Raw genomic sequence first — 16,346 nt, forward strand, 5'->3', positions numbered from 1 at the left:
CCCCCCCCTTTTCCCAAGAACCCAGCTGACTCCCGCTTCTTGATCACGTGTGATACCCCCCCTTCGAAATCATGGTAATCGTTCAATTTTGGTATTCACCCTATATATTCAAGCCCTCTAAACTCCATTCCGTGCCAGCCACCCATATACATAACATGCCCCCATCACAGATTTTTTGATTGCAGCTTCTTCAGCCTCGTGTGTCCCTCGTATAATCCACGATCAACTGCTGCGGCCACGGTCAGGGTACCGCCCACGATGGCACAGAGTCCGGTGAGAAATCCTGAAAGGGACTTCGATCTCTCTTCGCGGTTGATGACTTTCATTGGTGAGATATCCTGTAGATTGTTAGTGACGGTTAGGACCAAGCATTAACTTGAGGCTTACGTATGAGAAGAAGACCCCCGGGATACCACCACGAGCATGCAATTTCTCCTTGTGACCTTCAGCAGAATCATCACCGCCGGCCAGACTCCTACGATGACTGGTGACTGAGTACTGATGTGTCTCAACGCTGCCATCATCTTGGTGCCCATAGGATCCAAGGCCAACGTTGTTGCTTCCTGAACTGCTGCCAGTATTCTTCTCCCAGCCTAGTGGAAGGTATGAAGTCGAGACAACCTTAACAAAGTACATGAAATTGTAAGCCGGTTCGGGTGCAACTTGCTCTGTGTTATCCAGGGGGTTCAAATGATGGTTTGTCCAGGGAAGCGACTTAGAGCCCGTCTTCGCGATAACATCATCTGGAAGCTGTGGTCCAAAGCGGAGAGAGTGGATGTGGTGCGTGAAAACATGACCGCCTGGGACAGGAGTATCGAAGAAGTTGTTAAGATCGTGGACATGCATATTCCCGTTGCTGAAACTCCTTCCAGGGGCGATATGGAAATTTCCAATAACCTTGTTAACTCGCAGACCCCCCTCAATACGGCAGCCCTCCTTTCGTTGAGAATCCAATCGTTCTGCATAGTGTTCACGCTCGCATTGCTCTACATTCTCGCCTCGTCCGAAGGCCCAGGACACACTGGCATACGCTTCTCGAACTTCGTCACAGGTATTGCAGCATCCCGGTTTTTGTGCGTTCGGAGGTGGTGTTGCACCGTAACAGCCACCGCAGTAATCAGGGTCAAGGTGTGCTGCTTGATCATCGGCGTGCCTGGGAAGAATTAGCACCTGTTATTGTGTCTCCAGACCTAGCAGCTTACAAGTCCAGAGCCTTAATATCAATGACTCTTCCGCCCTCATCAGCGGGTGCAAGCCTGACTTTATTGATTCCATGCATGACACCAGTCTGCTGCTCGCCGGAGACATCCATCACATCGAGTGTCAAGAGCTCGCAAGGGATCCGGGGGAAAGTGATGTTCAGATGAATTTCCATCTGCTCTCCTGTTCAAGACAATCAGCAGCATTCACCGGGTGTATATCCGTGACAACCCACCTCGTCCCTTGTCTACTACCAACTCCGGATGTACCACTATCCGTCGATAATCCGCCCATTCTCCCCATGCGAGGAACAGAACGATAAGCAGTGAAGCTATCGTAACAATTCCTCCTGATGTTGTGCGTACTCTTGCCTCATCGACCGTTTTCGTGAAGGCATCCAGCCTTGTAAACCTGGATTTTGCAGGCATCCCTGCTGGACGGAGGACTTGAAGTTATATCGAAGTAGTGGTGGAGCTGAGCGAGCCTTACGGCAGGGATTCGAAGGGAGCGGATCTCAAAAAATACATAAATTGCAGAACAGAAGAGATCAAGTAGCCACGCTGCAGATTCGAACGGGCACCAAGTACAAGGAGATGCAACACAATGTCGGCAGAACACAGAAGAGCCTCAAAGGTGCTGACGCGCGAGGTGGTATAGGATATTTTGAGGCCAGCTTTCCAAATCAATAACGCGGCCGCGTACCTGCAGGCCGGCCCACCCCTGTAACGAGGCGGAAAAGACAGAGGGAGTCTTGGAGTTGGGATGAGACAAATTAATAAATAAATAAATAAATAATAAATACAGAGGTCTTCAAATCACATCTATACACAAGGTATGCTAAATAGGTCCTGGTACCATATATTCCCTGCTTTCCCTGCCCTTGGCCCCCTTTTGCTTCCAATATCGTTCCGCTCGATTTTTGAGCCTCACAGCACGTGATTTGACACCCGGCTCGGCTAGCCCGGTAGGCCCCACCACGAGCCAGAGCGTCACAGCCTTGATTCACTCACGTTCTTTCTCACCTTCGCTGCCTCGTTCGCCTTTCTTTCACCATTCATCCACAGCCACCACTAGGCACAACCCACATCTCTCCCGGCCGGAGTCATATTCCAGGCCCTCTCATATCCTTCATCTCTTCGCCCAGAGCGCATCATACCATCCGGTACTATTTTACGACATCTTCGCAAATGAACTGATCGACAACCTCACTTTTCCGAGATCTTTCGGAACGCTATACGACGCGAAACACATCGAGTTCTTGTCGTTCCACCACGAAGAGGCTGCAGAGGATTTCCTCGCGACGACAATATGATCCAGCGTGCTTCTGCGCCTCCGCGGGGCTCCAGAAACGCCTCTCCCACCGTACGCGGGGTTAGTCGAGGTGGAATACAAAAGCGACGTTCGGGTCCCGTTCGAGTTGACAAAGATGGGGATTTAGACATGGATAATGGAGCTGGAGGGCGAGGAAAATCTGGGAAGGGCCGACTTGAATCTCCATCATCTCGGTCTCAGTCAACCGGACGTGGAAAAGGAGCGTCTGCGAGGGGGGGAAATCTTACCACACAGAAGGCTCAGCAAGCCATTCTTCGAGGCTTGGGAGCAAAGCAGGCCAATGTGCTCGATTCGCGCATTACTCAAGGTGGCACAACCCTCCAGGTAGACGGTTTAAAGGATAGCAAAGCGGCATCAAACTCCGACGGCGGTCTTGAAAGCTTACTCGGGTTCCTGGAACGAAAAGCCGCTGGACTGGACTCCCGATCGAATAGGGCTGTGAAGATCAAGAAGGTATGTCTTTTGATATGATCGTGGGTTCACGAGGGTCATGCATCGTTGCGACGTCTCTTTCTACTCGTTCTCAAGCCAAGCACCTCAACGAGTCAAGGATCGACATCTCCGCGTATACCGCTCCGTGATCTACGATCGATTCCAAGGTAATTATGCCTTGCTAACATCGAATAGTCACATATGAAGGGTGACTCCGTCATTATTACCGCCAGTCCCGAAGATATCGAACAGATATCAAAGTTAAACAATTTCATGTTTGCAGGAGCTACTTTGAGAATCAAAGCTTATGAACGTGGATCAACACCACCGTCAGCTGGATCGGAAGAAAAGAAAGCAGTCTCCCAATCGGCCCAGGAAACAAAGGAGAAATTCAGAGCCATTCTCGCCACTCGATATGATGGCAATCTCAAGCTACTTAATCTGTCGGCTCTTGCTCAAGATGCGGGATTATTGGAAATGGGATTCGGAACCTTCGACGGGAAGACAACTTCCAAGCTGTTCCCAGCATTGATGGTTGTTGCTGATCAGCTATTCAAGACATGGCAAGAGAAGCGCGATGCCATTGTCAGCGTCTCCCTTGCCAATAATGGTCTTAGCGACGTCTCCGGCGTCACTGCTTTAGCACAAACCTTCCCGGATATCAAGAATCTCGACCTTTCCTCGAACAATTTCAAAGACCTGAAGTCTATTGCATCATGGCGCTGGAAGTTTAGAAGTCTGGAAACTCTAGTTTTATCAAACAATCCGATCGAAACCCAAGAGCCTAACTTCAATGTCGAGATCATGAAGTGGTTCCCAAGGCTGCAAAACCTCAATTATGTCCAGGTTAGGACTCCTGAAGAGGTTGCCGCTACTCTTGAAGCTGTGAACACCCCCATCCCAATCAGCGGACCGGACTTTCGAGATGTCTCTCAGGTAGGCGAGAACTTCATCAGGCAGTTCGTCGCCCTCTACGACAGCGACCGTAATGCTCTTTTATCAAGCTTCTACGATGCTGAGTCTGTTCACTCGATCGCCATCAACATGTCCGCACCCCGGAACCGAGAGCATTCAACTCCAGTTCCCGGCTGGGACGCTTATATGAAGCATTCTCGAAATCTTGTCAAGCTCACATACGCTGGACCGAGATTGAATCGGCGATACAAGGGCATTCAAGCAATCCAACAGGTCTGGTCTGAACTCCCTGCTACTCGACACCCTGATCTCGCAACGGAATCAGCCAAGTACCTCATCGAATGCCATCCCTTACCTGGTCTTGCCGATCCCTCTGGACAGAATCCGGGGGGAGTCGATGGACTTATCATCACAATGCACGGGGAATTCGAGGAGCAAAACACATCGACCGAAAAGGCGCTTCGCAGCTTCTCCAGAACATTCGTCCTGGGCCCCGGCGCACCCGGTGGAAGCCCGATCAGGGTTGTCAGCGATATGCTGGGTCTTCGAGCTTGGGCCCCGTTGGCCATGCCATCAAATCAGGCCAATATAGCAACACAAGCACCACCACCAAACGTCAATATTGAACAACAACAGAAGGAGGCGATGGCGGGCCAGTTGATGGAGAAGACGGGTATGACTATGGAATTTGCAGTCCTTTGTTTGGAGCAGACTGGATGGCAACTTCCCCAGGCCTTTGACGCATTTCAACAGAATAGGGTACGTCCGATATCTCCCAGGAACCCAAGAGGAGGAGGAAGATGAAGATACTGACAACCCTCCCTAGGATAAATTACCCCCAAATGCATTCATTGCAGGGATCGCAGGATAAGAATCCATGTACATATAAACCGAGAAATCATTGAACGGAGTACTACGCATCAGAGGTAGAGAGATCGCCTGTCACAACACAAGTCACACATAAGGTACCTTGGCATAGACCGAAAAGAAAAAAAGAAAAACAACAACACCCATCTCTTCTCCTCTCTTTCGAAATCGGGGGGTTAGGGACACAGCGTGTAGGAATAGCATAACATGGCATTGGGATTTGATCAAGCGTGGAGTTTTTCGGGCATGGTGGATTGGTTTTTTGTCTTTTATTGCAAATCATAAGATCATAACATGATCGATCATGTGGAGCGGGAGCGAAGAGGTTGCAACGGTTGTTGGATTAGAGAGAAGGAAGGAAAGAAGACTTCTTGGGTGAAGTGAAGAGCGAATGAATTGTGAGAGTTGGATGGATAGATGGGGATAGTCTAGTGTGGGAGATGAAGAAATAAGAATAAGAAAGAATTGGAAATGGAAATGGAAATGGACTTCTACTTCTACTTCTACTAGCTTGTGCTTGTGCTTGTGCTTGTGACTTGGTGAAGACTTGGAATGATTGATGTCAGTCTTGCTCGTGAGATGAATTACTTTGGAGTAGTATTTCACAAAACAAAGGAAGAGAGGTAGTCTTTTTTTAAGGTGAATAAGTAAGTAATTCCTTTCCATATCATATATATAATTCCATTCCATTTCATCATCAAAAGACCCCTACCCCTATCCAACGAACGCAACCGGGTATCCAAAAAAGATATATGAAGATCCCATCCAAATCCAAATCCATCTATATACAAATGCATGCTACGCGACGCTATGCTATACGCACCAACCAACTGAAGAGGTATCACTTGCTTGTATATATATAAGATAACACCCAACGACCACACGAGACCAGACCAGACCCGTAACTTTTTGTTTTTTTCGTGCTTTTGAAAAAAGGTCATCCGATAACACGCACGCACGCTTTCCTGTTGCTTCGCTTCCCGAACGAACGAACGAACGAATTGAAACGACTTCTGCACCAGACCCCAGACACCCAGAACCCAGAAGGGAAAAATCAACATCACGGCTCCTCGCCAATGCCCTCGCCGCCACGAGCCTCGAACTCGGCCTCGGCCGCCTCGCGCGCCTTGACGTTCGCCACGGCGCTCTGCAGCGCGCTCGTGAGATCGATGTGGAAGAGCGGGCGGTTGATGCCGTTGACGACGGCGGTGCGGCCCAGCGTCCTGACGCCGACGTTGGTCTTGAGGTCGCTGGCGCTGATGCCGCTGTCCGAGTCCGGGGACGTGGGGTCGCCGGTGCGCCGTGATCGCGTGCGCTGCGCTTGCAGTTCTTTCTCGTTGTTGGCGGCTTCGGCGACGGCGGCGGCTGAGTCGCTGCCGCCAATCTCGGCCACGGAGAAGATGGGTTTCCAGCGCGTGAGTGTGCCGTCGCCGCGGTCAGGGGTTGGGTAGCCGAAGCCGGCCGAGACGAGGGCGCGCTTCGTCCAGCGGTTGTTGATGGAGGTGAAGTGCCAGTCGACGACGGCGGGCGCCGTGTAGCGGTCGAGCTGGTTGCGGACGTCAATCAGCTGCTGCACCGAGGTGACGTCGACGTTGTTGACGGAGCTGAAGTCCAGGATGATGGCCTTGAGTGTTGGCCGGTTGGCGTGGTCTTCAGGGACCTTGCCGTGGCGGGGGCCCGGGTCGTTCCACGGCCGGTCGCCGGGCCGGGCGTAGTGGTTGAGGTTGGTGCGGCGCGTTTTCGCGAAGATGTGGTTGGTTAGCTGGTCCAGGTAGTGGTTTGCATTGGGGTAGTTGAAGCCTTCGGAGAAGCGGTAGATGAAGATCCCCGGGTAGGGGTTCACGATGTCGACCTCAGGATTGGAGCCGTCCCCGTGATCGATGGGTAGGAAGAGGGCGCGGGCTCCTCCATCGTCGACATCCGCGGACTTGGGGAACGTGCCATTTTCGGCAAGGGGTTTGTTGCTGTCGTTCAGGACCTGGTCGCCAATGACGGAGTGGACCTTCACCTTACCCAAGAATCGACCCTTGGCCTTGATGATCCGGAACATCAGGACGGCGAAGGAAACGCAGATGGTGGTGTAGATACCGTTCTCGATCGAAGAGAAGACGGTCACGATGACCCCGATAAAAAAGATCAGGACATCAAGAGGCGCCACGCGCCAGAACTGATAGACGGTATTCGGCGAGGTGATCAGGTCACCAACAGCGTGGATGATGACCGCAGATAGGGTTGCGTTTGGAATGTAGAAGAAGACAGCCGGGAGAGCATAGATGGCAAGGAGGACCACGATGGCCGTGATCAAACCCGCGAAGGGAGTCCGGACACCGGCCTTGGACTTGATGGCTGTACGCGAGAAGGAACCCGTTGCTGGATAGGCACCAAGGAAAGGTCCGAGGATGTTTGTTACTCCAATCCCAACCAACTCTTGGGAGGGGTTGATGATGTAGTTGTTCACTCTCCCGAAGGACTTTGAGATGGCGATGTGTTCGATCAAGAGAACGATCACGGATGCTGGTAGATCGGTAGCGAATATCGTAATCATTGGCTTAGTGATCGTTGGGACCGCTGCTGCCTTGAAGCCTATTTCATGATTAGAGATCTGGAGAACGGGAGGATCTGATGCGGGGGAACTCACCTCTCGGAACCTTGCCAAGAACCTTGAACTTGGGGTGCTGGCGGTGGTGTCTATTCACGAGCCAGCTAACCAAGGTGTACAGTAAGATGACGAACACGGTCCGGAGAGTGGCGCAAAAGAAGATGAGCTTCTGGCGTCTCGGAAACTTCTTCGCCGCAAACTTGCAAACCGATCTGATCCCGTATAGCAAGAAAAGAGCCGTCAGGCCCATTGCAGCATCCAGGGACGTCCTTGGCAATCCCTGAAGTGTGTGGATAATTACCCAGTAAGTGGGATCCCGCGTGTTCACTTTCGAAATTCCCATGAGACCGGCAACCTGACCACTGGCAATGTTCAGGGCCGAACCAGTCATGAATGCAGAGATGGAAACGAGTGGGATCAGGTCGACAATCCACCCACAGCGAACGAGTCCGATGAAGAAGATAATACAGCCTGCAATGACTGACAAGGCGGAAGCGATCTCATGGCCCGGAATGTCTGGGTGGGTTTCCTTTGCTCTTGTCAGGACATCGCCGACGAGGGTCGACATCACGGCCACGGGCTATTCGAGAGTTAGGGATATATCACGTGGGGATGCGGGGGGTGGTTTCTTACGCCGATGGTGATATCTTTAGATGTAGCAAAGAACCAGTAGACGAGAACGCCCATGAAAGAGGAGTAGAGTCCGAACTGAGGCGGAAGACCCGCCAGCGTCGCATATGCCATACCCTGCGGGACGACCACACAGCCAATGGTGATGCCTTTGGACCATGTCAGCACAGCGAGGACAAGGTCTCTATTGAAGAAGATACGTACCAGCTACCAGGTCACCAAGAAACCACTGGAGGTTGTAGTGGGTGATCCAGGTGAGGAAGGGGAAGAGGGAGATGAAGTAGCGGGCGACATCATGTCGGTCGGGGATAACCTCCCGCAGGAATTCCCCGGTGGTGGGTTCTTCCTCAACATAGGTATCAGCAGTTTGCGTGGAGAAGACGGACTCCCCCCGGCGGATCTCCTCGTCCAGCTCATTGCGATAATCGAGCTTGATGGCGAGGGCCTTGGCCAGGAAATGGCCGACCTTGGTGGCCTTGGGGCCGGGCATGTTGATGGGATGGTGGACGATGTCAAGTAACCACAGGCCACGAGGGAGAGGGAGCCTAAGTGCGGATGTCCAAGGAGGAGGAGGAGGAGGAGGAGGAGGAGGAGGAAGAAATAAGAGAAGACAAAAAGCTATGAAGCTATAAAGATATAGAGAGCTGTCAGGCGGATGGTGTCGTCGAGGGGGGCTATTCCCAAAGGAGGGAAGAGAGGCGGGATATGTGACAGGGAGATCTGCAGGACGGCGCTGCTTCAGGGTCCTGGGTTGGGCGGACTACGACGAGGCTGATATAGGGTCTTGCTCGTCTGGGGAATGGTGTCCGCAGGAGGCGGGAGGACTTGCTTGGTTCTCCGCGCAAGGATGCAGACTCTTCAGCTCAGTCTGGGCCGTTCGAGGCAGAGGTGAAGGGGGGGAGAGAAGAGCAAAGAGTAGTCCCAGATGGCGCGAGTGGACGAGGCTCAGATGGAGGAGTGTTCGAGGTTTTAATAAGAGCTGCTGAGAGGTCCAGAGGCGCCGCCAATGGATTGCGTGCTGCCAAGGCAAATTGCCCAAGGAGCGTGGCGTTTGATCGACCGTGGGAGATGAATGAGGATACAACTACAGACGGTACGCAGACGGGAAAGGTGATCTTGAGGGCATCGTAGGATGGTTGAGGAGAGAGATGTGCGGCGGGTGAGACAAGAGAGATGGTGAGACTAGTCCGTGTGGGGGACTGGCGAGGAGGAGCTGTCCTGAAGAGGAAGAGAGAGGTTGGATTGGATTGGAAGATTGAGATATGAGAGAGAGGAAGAGTGAAAGGTGAAGAGAGAGAGAGAAGAAGAAGTAGAGAAGACGAGTAGAAGCTTTCTTCCCTGGAGCCTCAAGTTCAAGCGTTCTCTGTGCGAGAGCATCATCGGAGAACCCTCCCTTTCCACAGTGGGAAGTCCCGAATACCTCGAATTGGACGGTGCCGGCACCAGAACAGAGGTACCGGGTACATAGAACATTATTTTCCGCCCTACTGTTGGTAGTGAACGCGTCCAACGGGGAGACCGTGGGGCGTGCAGATGTCGCCATCGGGGCTAAAGTCTAAAGAGGGCCGCATCTTCACGGATTTATCAAGTTTCCCTCGCCCAGATCCAGGGACCCCGTGGACCCCGAGCACCACCGAATCAGACGGCGCACGGGGGGATGGGCATCTGGTGTAAGGATGGGAAAAAGATTGATTGATTTGTGATTGATTGATTCGTCATGGCCGCTCTCACCAAAGCTTCCATGGGGCTTCGATTGTTTCTGGTGTTTCCTCCGTCAACGTCAGTCCAACAGGCGGACGGCGGAGTCCCGTGCCTCGCCTTCCTCGCCTTCCTCGCCTTTCCCCTCCGCCCCCGTCTGCCGAAGCGAGATGCACGACGTCGTGGGCCACCGGCCAATCAGCACCGCCGCTCATGATGCCATCGCAGGCCCTTTGAGCCCAAAATCACATCATGATTCAAGATCTTCACGCTGGGAAAACGCCCTTTTGATCTTGCTCATCGCTTTACTTAATGCCAATGTGAGCACCGCGATGTGTAAGCATGCCTCACAGCAAAGGGACAGCTTACGGAAGCATTGCTTCTGATTTGCACGAACTTGCTTGCTGTTAAAGACAAGACAGATACATCCAGCCCTATCTCAGGTACTCCACCTTCTTTAGGTATGGTGCGCAGAGATTGTACCTGGCGAGGTCATGTGATTCTCTCACGTGATGGTGTCACGTGTACACTCCAGGTACCTTGGAGAGGGAGGTGATCTCGAGGGAAGATACCTGAGGTAGGTCAAGGAGGTAACGGAGAGGTCTACATCTCAAGGGACAATTGAGCCTGACCCTCCACAATATACCATCAACACCATGTTTATCCCCCCCAACTCCAACTCCCTCTCCCTCGCCGTCCTCAGCCCCCCCCCCCCGGCCTTCTCTCCCATGAGGCTGAACACGGGAGGTCGCGTAGGCGGGGAAACCCCATCCCAAACATTGACTCTCTCTTGTTCCTGACCAGCCACTTCACTCTTCAAGATTCACTCTCCAGATGAACACTGCCCGACATTGACCTCGCGCCAACCCTCCGGCCGACCTCGACCTCGACCTCGACCTCGACCAACATGTCGACATCGCCCATTCGAGAGACCATCGCCGCACCCGCCTGGCCAAAGCCAATTCCTCCCCTCGACGCGCCTCCATCTCCCAGATCGCACCGCGCCCTGCGCCGTCTCCAATCCGCCCACGCCCTGGGACAGCAGGCCAGCAATCAACCCTCACTGATTACCCGGCAGCATCGACAGGCGCTGCAGCTCAATAGCACCCCGGTCAAGAAAGATCCGCCCACGAGAGCCAGATCGAACAGCGATGCGACAAACATGACCCCCCCTAATCCGGACTCGGCGGGCAGGCGCCCAATGCCCGTGAGGAGGCCGACCGCAGAGGCTCTCTCGCTGGATCGTCTCATAAGGGACGGACCGCCAGACGGGGATCTCTTGGGTGGGTTGGAAGCAACGCGGTTGAAGATCTTGGACCAGGGCGTCAAGAGCGATAGTGATGGCATGGTAAGCGCAGGACACCCACCCCTTGGAACCCTGCTAATGGCTCCAGTCCTCTCTGCGCATCTACGTGTGGTTGATCCTCCTCAATGCTCCCGTCCTCGAGACCGACTCCTACCTCACCCTCATCCACCGCGGCGCATCCCCAGCCTACTCCAAGATTCGCAATGATACCTTTCGCACATTAGCAACCGATCCCCTGTTCAGACGGAGAGTCAGTGAGGCCAGTCTCATCCGACTCCTCAATGCCGTGGCGTGGAAACTGCATGATGCGAAGGAAGAGCGAGCCAAGGGTCTTGCGAATACGGGGAACAAGATGAGGAACACGGCCGACGAGCACGGGAGTCCCGTGCTTCAGAATTCAACCCCGGCGATAGAGCCAGGAGCGAGGGCTCTAGCTTTGAATGAAGGCTCCCAGGTCCCCGCGTCAGAACCAGGCACTTATGTTCAGGGCATGAATGTCCTCGCTGCACCCTTCCTCTACGCCGCGCGCAGCGAGGCCGAAGCATTCGTCGCCTTCCACCGATTCATTACACACGAGTGTCCGGGCTACGTGCGGGGTGCGATGGACGGCGTCCACAAAGGGCTCGCACTGGTGGACAAGGTCCTCGCCATCGTCGACCCGAAGCTCAGCCTGTATCTCATTGGCAAAGGAATGAGCGCCGAACTGTACGCCTTCCCATCCGTCCTCACCCTCTGCGCCTGCACGCCTCCCCTCCCCGAAGTGCTCCGCCTGTGGGACTTCCTCTTCGCATATGGCGCTCACCTCAACATCCTCTGCATCGTAGCCCAGCTCGTGATCCTCCGGAACTCCATCCTCAGTTCCCCTAGGTACGTGACATATGCCACTCCCCTCTCAGATCCCTACTAATATCCAGCAGTCCTACCAAAATCCTCCGGTCCTTCCCTCCCCTGCAAGCCGAAATCATCAAAGAAGTGACCTTGACGCTGATCAAAAAGATCCCTGACGACGTCTACGCCGAGATTGTGATGCACGCCAAGTAGCCCTTTGCGTCTATAAGAATTCTCTTTGTGCAGCAGCAAGAATTCTCTTTGTACAACAGTCTTGGAGTTTGGTCGGGTCAGGTTCAAGGGTTTCATACATGCTAGGTAAGGTATGTGTATAATGATGGAGGTACGAATAAATGGATGGGAAGCAAAGAAGGGCATGGTTGATGTTACACGAAGGTTAATTATGAATGAATGGGGATACGTATGGTATGTCGGTATGAATGATGCGGATCTTGTTTTTTTGTAATGTTTATGTTTATAGTGTTACGTCTTCTTTTTGATACTTCTTTTTTTAATATGAGTATTTTGAAACCTGCGGATCTTGTTTTGTAATGTTTATAGTGTTACGTCTTCTTTTTGATAATTCTTCTTTAATATATGAGTATTTTGAAACTTTGAAATGTGGGAGAGTCTTGTGTGGGGGAGGTGAGATCTGAGGGGAGAAGGTTATATGCTGTTTAATAACCTATCCCTTCCCAACACCTCCCCCCCCCCCCTTTTCTTCCCCCCCAAACCTCCAAACCCCCAAATCCAAATTTCCAAATCCCCCACCTCCCCCCTCCCCCTTCCCCCTCCAAAACTAAAAACTAAAAACTAAGCAAGAACTCTCCTCTAAAATAGCAAACGAACAGAAGGTTCGGGATCCAGAAGCTGAATTATTAGAAAATTTGGTTGTTTGGTTGTTTGGTTGGGAGTGAAATAGATTGGATTAGGAATTGGGAATTGGGATTAGGGGGGATTGGGATGGGATGGGATGGGATGGGATGGATTAGGAGGGGGGGGTAGAGGAATATGCAGAACGGAGAAGAAAAGGAAAGAAAGAAAAGGAAAAGAGGGGAGGTTAGAAGTAAAGATAGGTATAGGTAGCTTAGGTACGGACTACTACGAATCCCCTAAGATCACCTTTACCTTCCCTCTCTCCCCAACCCCCCCCCCCCCCTTTTTCCTCTCCCTTTTTCCTCCCCCTAAAAAAAATACAAAAAACAAAAGCCTAATCTACGTCCAGATAAAGATATTATCCGGAATAGAAATAGGATTAAGGAGGCAGGGAGGGAGGGAAGGATAGGTAAGTAAGGAAGGAGTAAGATAAGATAAGATGGCGAAAAAGGGGTTGGGTTTGTTAGGTAGGTAGGTAGATGGATGGATGGGTGGGTTGAGGGGAGTGTGGATGGGAAAATGAAGGGGGGTTTGGAATTGGAAGGAAATGGAAGTGAAAGGTGTTGGAAGGGGAGGGAGAGACAAGGGACTGGTTAATACGAAATGCGTCTTTACCCCTGAGATACCTTACATACATACCCAGACCTGTTAACACTTCCTTGCAAGGTACCTGTCTACTCCATTTATCACCAAAAAGATACCTATCGATCAATATCCAAACATCAGATATCCGATCATGTAAAAAGTTATACCATATTATATATTTGATTTGTTATATTTTTTCAGTCCTCTTCTTTCTCTCAAATTACCAACTTCCTATCTCGCGCCTACCCCTCCCCCCATCGATCAATGATGGGGATCCAAATCTAGATCTTCTGATTTTTTTCCACTCGCCTTTTCCTCCTGCCTATACAGATACCATACATACACCGCGCAAATATACATACATCCAGGATATACTAGGTAAGATTCGTTTCCCAGCCCAGCCTTTCCTTTCCTTTCCTTTCCTCGCCATGGTATCGGAGAATTGCCCCAAATGAACCCTGCCTATACCTAGATACCAAGCGCCGGGCTCCGCGAAAATGAAAATGACAATGAGGAAGGGGATGAAACGCCGTGTGAAGATCGTGATGTGGTTGGTGACAAGATAGAAGGTAAGATCGCTGAAGTCAGAAAGATGGCGAGAGTCGAATCGCCGGATGGGAAATGCTATGCTATGCTATGCAATGAGGGTTTTGGTTTGCTTTTGCTTTTTGAGGATGAAAGATAGGCAAGTAGATGCGCAAGTAGATGCGCAAGTAGATAGTTGGCACAGGTCAGATACGCGACGCTCACACCTTATGCATAGCCAGAGGATCTACGTAGGGTTGAGCAGGCGCCGCGTACGTGCTGCTCGGGTCCCAGTCCCGGCCGTAGCCGACGGGAGGTTTGGGCGAGGAGAAGGAACGGGACGGAGATTTATAACGTGCTTCCCGGCCGAAGTAATCGGGGGTCTCGCGGCCGTACTTGGCCGTGGCTGCTGGTGAGAGCGGCGTGATGGGGGATATGACCGGCTCAGGGCTCTTGGTCGTGCGCTCACGACTTAGCATCTCGTAGGTGCCGGTGCCCGGGTCTTTGAAGGTGTGGACGTCGGCGCTGACGAACTCGCTGGGGCCCTTGCTGAACTTGCTGCGTATCAACTCGTACCAGCCTGTGAACATGGAGAGACGGCCTAGGAATAGCAGACTCCAGATACCATTCAACTATATCGCGTTAGCATGAGGTGTTAAATGATGTGTTGATCCACGGATACTTACGGAGAGGAGCAGGAGGACCGCCATCACAGTGGCTTCATTGACAACGAGGGACTCAGCCAGGTGCGTGCACGGCTCCTTCTTCCCTTTCTGTTCGATTAGGCAGAGGAGCCACTTCTCGCCCTTGGCGGGGTTCTTGAGGAGATTGGTCTCGATGTCGTCCATGAATACGAAAACAACGGAGAAGAAGATCACGTCCACAACGATCAGGAGCACAATTGAGATGCCCCTCCACTGCAACTGGATAACCCGGCGGACCCGCCGGTACGCTTGGCGCGGGGACATGCTGGCCGTGTACGATGGCAACCCGGAGCTTCTGGTCGTCGCCGTTTCGTCTATGAGAGACGCCAGATAGACCTTGATGCAGTAACCGAACGTCGCAAACTGGATGATGACCGTGATTCCTGAGAACACGAGCAGCGGGATCCAAAAGTCCGCCAGGCTGTCCTTGTGGTTGATGTGACAGGTATCTCCGAATCGAAAGGATACTCCACTGATAACCAAGGCGATCGTCAAACCAGCCGCCGGTATGCCCCAGCCGGAGGCAAGCGCTCCCCACATGAAAGTCTTGCCCAAGACTACTTCCCAACAGATCTGAAGGTGCAGCGCCACAGCTCGAAGGAACACCCACATCACGCCGCTCCATCCTCCGAGAATTATAAAGGCTCCAGAGAGAGCACAGGCATTATTGCTGTCCATGCCATTAGGAGTAATGGCATTGAAGCATTGCTCGGGCTTGGCTCCAAGTGGGATGATAAAGCCCAGCTAGGTATGTCAGTATTTCCTTGCGGTACTTGGGCAAGATTGGTATGCTTACCTGCATAAAGACTGTAGCAATGGCCAGACATATACTCAGGTAGTGTCTATGTGTCTTGCTCACCGGCAGGAATGCAAACGAGATGAGCAGGAACATCGAGCAGATCATCCCAGCAACATTGACCCAAGATGCTGACTTGGTAATTGTGTCGAAGTTGTCCGGATACAGCCATTCTGTCTGTGGACAAGGTAAACAGCAACTTATCCCTAGCAAGCCCGAACAGAATCTCCCATCCACGTCTATTGTATCATCAGCTCCCAATTCAACGACGAGGGGGTATTTGTAACATACAGCCACCGGTAGTTGGGAAAAGATCAGCTTCTAGAAACGGGGCGGGACAGCGGCCCCGGCCAAAAACGTCTGAAGAATTGGAAGACATTGTATAGAAACGTATATACGAGGCCTCCTGAAGAGCACCAAAAGAACTACCTCCGGATTCTTTAGCAGAGTCCGGCTATTGTTGGCTTAATTCGTAGAATGGCCGTTCCTGACAGTGGGGTTACCCACGCGTCTCCCTCCAGCGCGAATCCGATCCGGCTGCGTCTCTCAATGGGTGGTCTGGGTTGATGAATGTCATCAATGGCATGCATTAGTCCAGGATTGTCAGGAGCCACGGCTTCACGAGGCCATTGCCAGATATACGGAGTCGTGCTGTGATTGTCAACGAGAGCCCGAGGGTTGCCAAAAGAGACTGTTTACAACAATGGGCATACGTGAGCTAATAAGTGAGATCTCACCAGGGCCAGGATACATATTGGGATACTGCGCGTATACCGAACGTACGGCGGGCTTCGTGATCGTTGATGTGACTGGCGCAGAGCCAGCCACAGGGCATGAGTGCGCATCCTGGCTCTTGCCGGACCCTACTCCGTATCTGGGCAGGCAGGCCGGTCCTGGATCCTCATGGCATGAGAGGGGTCGGGGTGATTGGGGGCTAACATGAGGGTGGGCTGTCCAGTAGCAGTTGGGCATGGAGCCGGGGAAACACAGCACAACGGTTGTTGCAACAGAGAGCGATAGAGCTAGGACGAATAAGACAGCTATTCGGCTACG

The 16,346-nt window shown here is 52.3% G+C and overlaps 6 protein-coding genes across 6 annotated transcripts; 3 read left to right on the forward strand and 3 right to left on the reverse strand.

Moving 5' to 3' along the window:
• Position 1: 1 nt before the first annotated feature.
• On the reverse strand, positions 2-1,855 carry M430DRAFT_116712 (hypothetical protein). The gene is made up of 4 exons (XM_024861648.1): positions 1,436-1,855; positions 1,203-1,383; positions 388-1,153; positions 2-338 (listed from the first exon to the last, which is right to left on the reverse strand). Exons 1-4 carry the CDS (start codon positions 1,626-1,628, stop codon positions 165-167), a joined length of 1,314 nt encoding a protein of 437 aa, XP_024723042.1. The 5' UTR covers positions 1,629-1,855; the 3' UTR covers positions 2-164.
• Positions 1,856-2,234: 379 nt separating this feature from the next.
• On the forward strand, positions 2,235-3,210 carry M430DRAFT_33631 (hypothetical protein). The gene has a single exon (XM_024866404.1). The coding sequence runs from the start codon at positions 2,509-2,511 to the stop codon at positions 3,001-3,003; it is 495 nt and encodes a 164-aa protein (XP_024723043.1). The 5' UTR covers positions 2,235-2,508; the 3' UTR covers positions 3,004-3,210.
• Positions 3,085-4,888, forward strand: M430DRAFT_211892 (hypothetical protein). Its single transcript, XM_024864461.1, has 2 exons — positions 3,085-4,638; positions 4,706-4,888. Exons 1-2 carry the CDS (start codon positions 3,166-3,168, stop codon positions 4,748-4,750), a joined length of 1,518 nt encoding a protein of 505 aa, XP_024723044.1. The 5' UTR covers positions 3,085-3,165; the 3' UTR covers positions 4,751-4,888.
• A 918-nt stretch (positions 4,889-5,806) lies between these two features.
• On the reverse strand, positions 5,807-8,465 carry M430DRAFT_16937 (hypothetical protein; the record flags this gene model as incomplete). The annotated part of the gene is made up of 4 exons (XM_024863558.1): positions 5,807-7,329; positions 7,385-7,925; positions 7,979-8,124; positions 8,180-8,465. The coding sequence occupies 4 exons, from the start codon at positions 8,463-8,465 to the stop codon at positions 5,807-5,809; spliced, it is 2,496 nt and encodes an 831-aa protein (XP_024723045.1).
• A 1,914-nt stretch (positions 8,466-10,379) lies between these two features.
• Positions 10,380-12,200, forward strand: M430DRAFT_56852 (hypothetical protein). The gene is made up of 3 exons (XM_024868643.1): positions 10,380-11,021; positions 11,068-11,846; positions 11,897-12,200. The coding sequence occupies exons 1-3, from the start codon at positions 10,581-10,583 to the stop codon at positions 12,018-12,020; spliced, it is 1,344 nt and encodes a 447-aa protein (XP_024723046.1). The 5' UTR covers positions 10,380-10,580; the 3' UTR covers positions 12,021-12,200.
• Positions 12,201-14,014: 1,814 nt separating this feature from the next.
• M430DRAFT_96867 (hypothetical protein) lies at positions 14,015-15,672 on the reverse strand (the record flags this gene model as incomplete). Its single annotated transcript, XM_024869994.1, has 4 exons — positions 14,015-14,425; positions 14,480-15,241; positions 15,294-15,532; positions 15,585-15,672. The coding sequence occupies 4 exons, from the start codon at positions 15,670-15,672 to the stop codon at positions 14,015-14,017; spliced, it is 1,500 nt and encodes a 499-aa protein (XP_024723047.1).
• Positions 15,673-16,346: the final 674 nt, after the last annotated feature.

The sequence above is a fragment of the Amorphotheca resinae genome (assembly GCF_003019875.1).
Source record: "Amorphotheca resinae ATCC 22711 unplaced genomic scaffold M430scaffold_3, whole genome shotgun sequence".
Lineage (NCBI taxonomy): Eukaryota > Fungi > Ascomycota > Leotiomycetes > Helotiales > Amorphothecaceae > Amorphotheca > Amorphotheca resinae.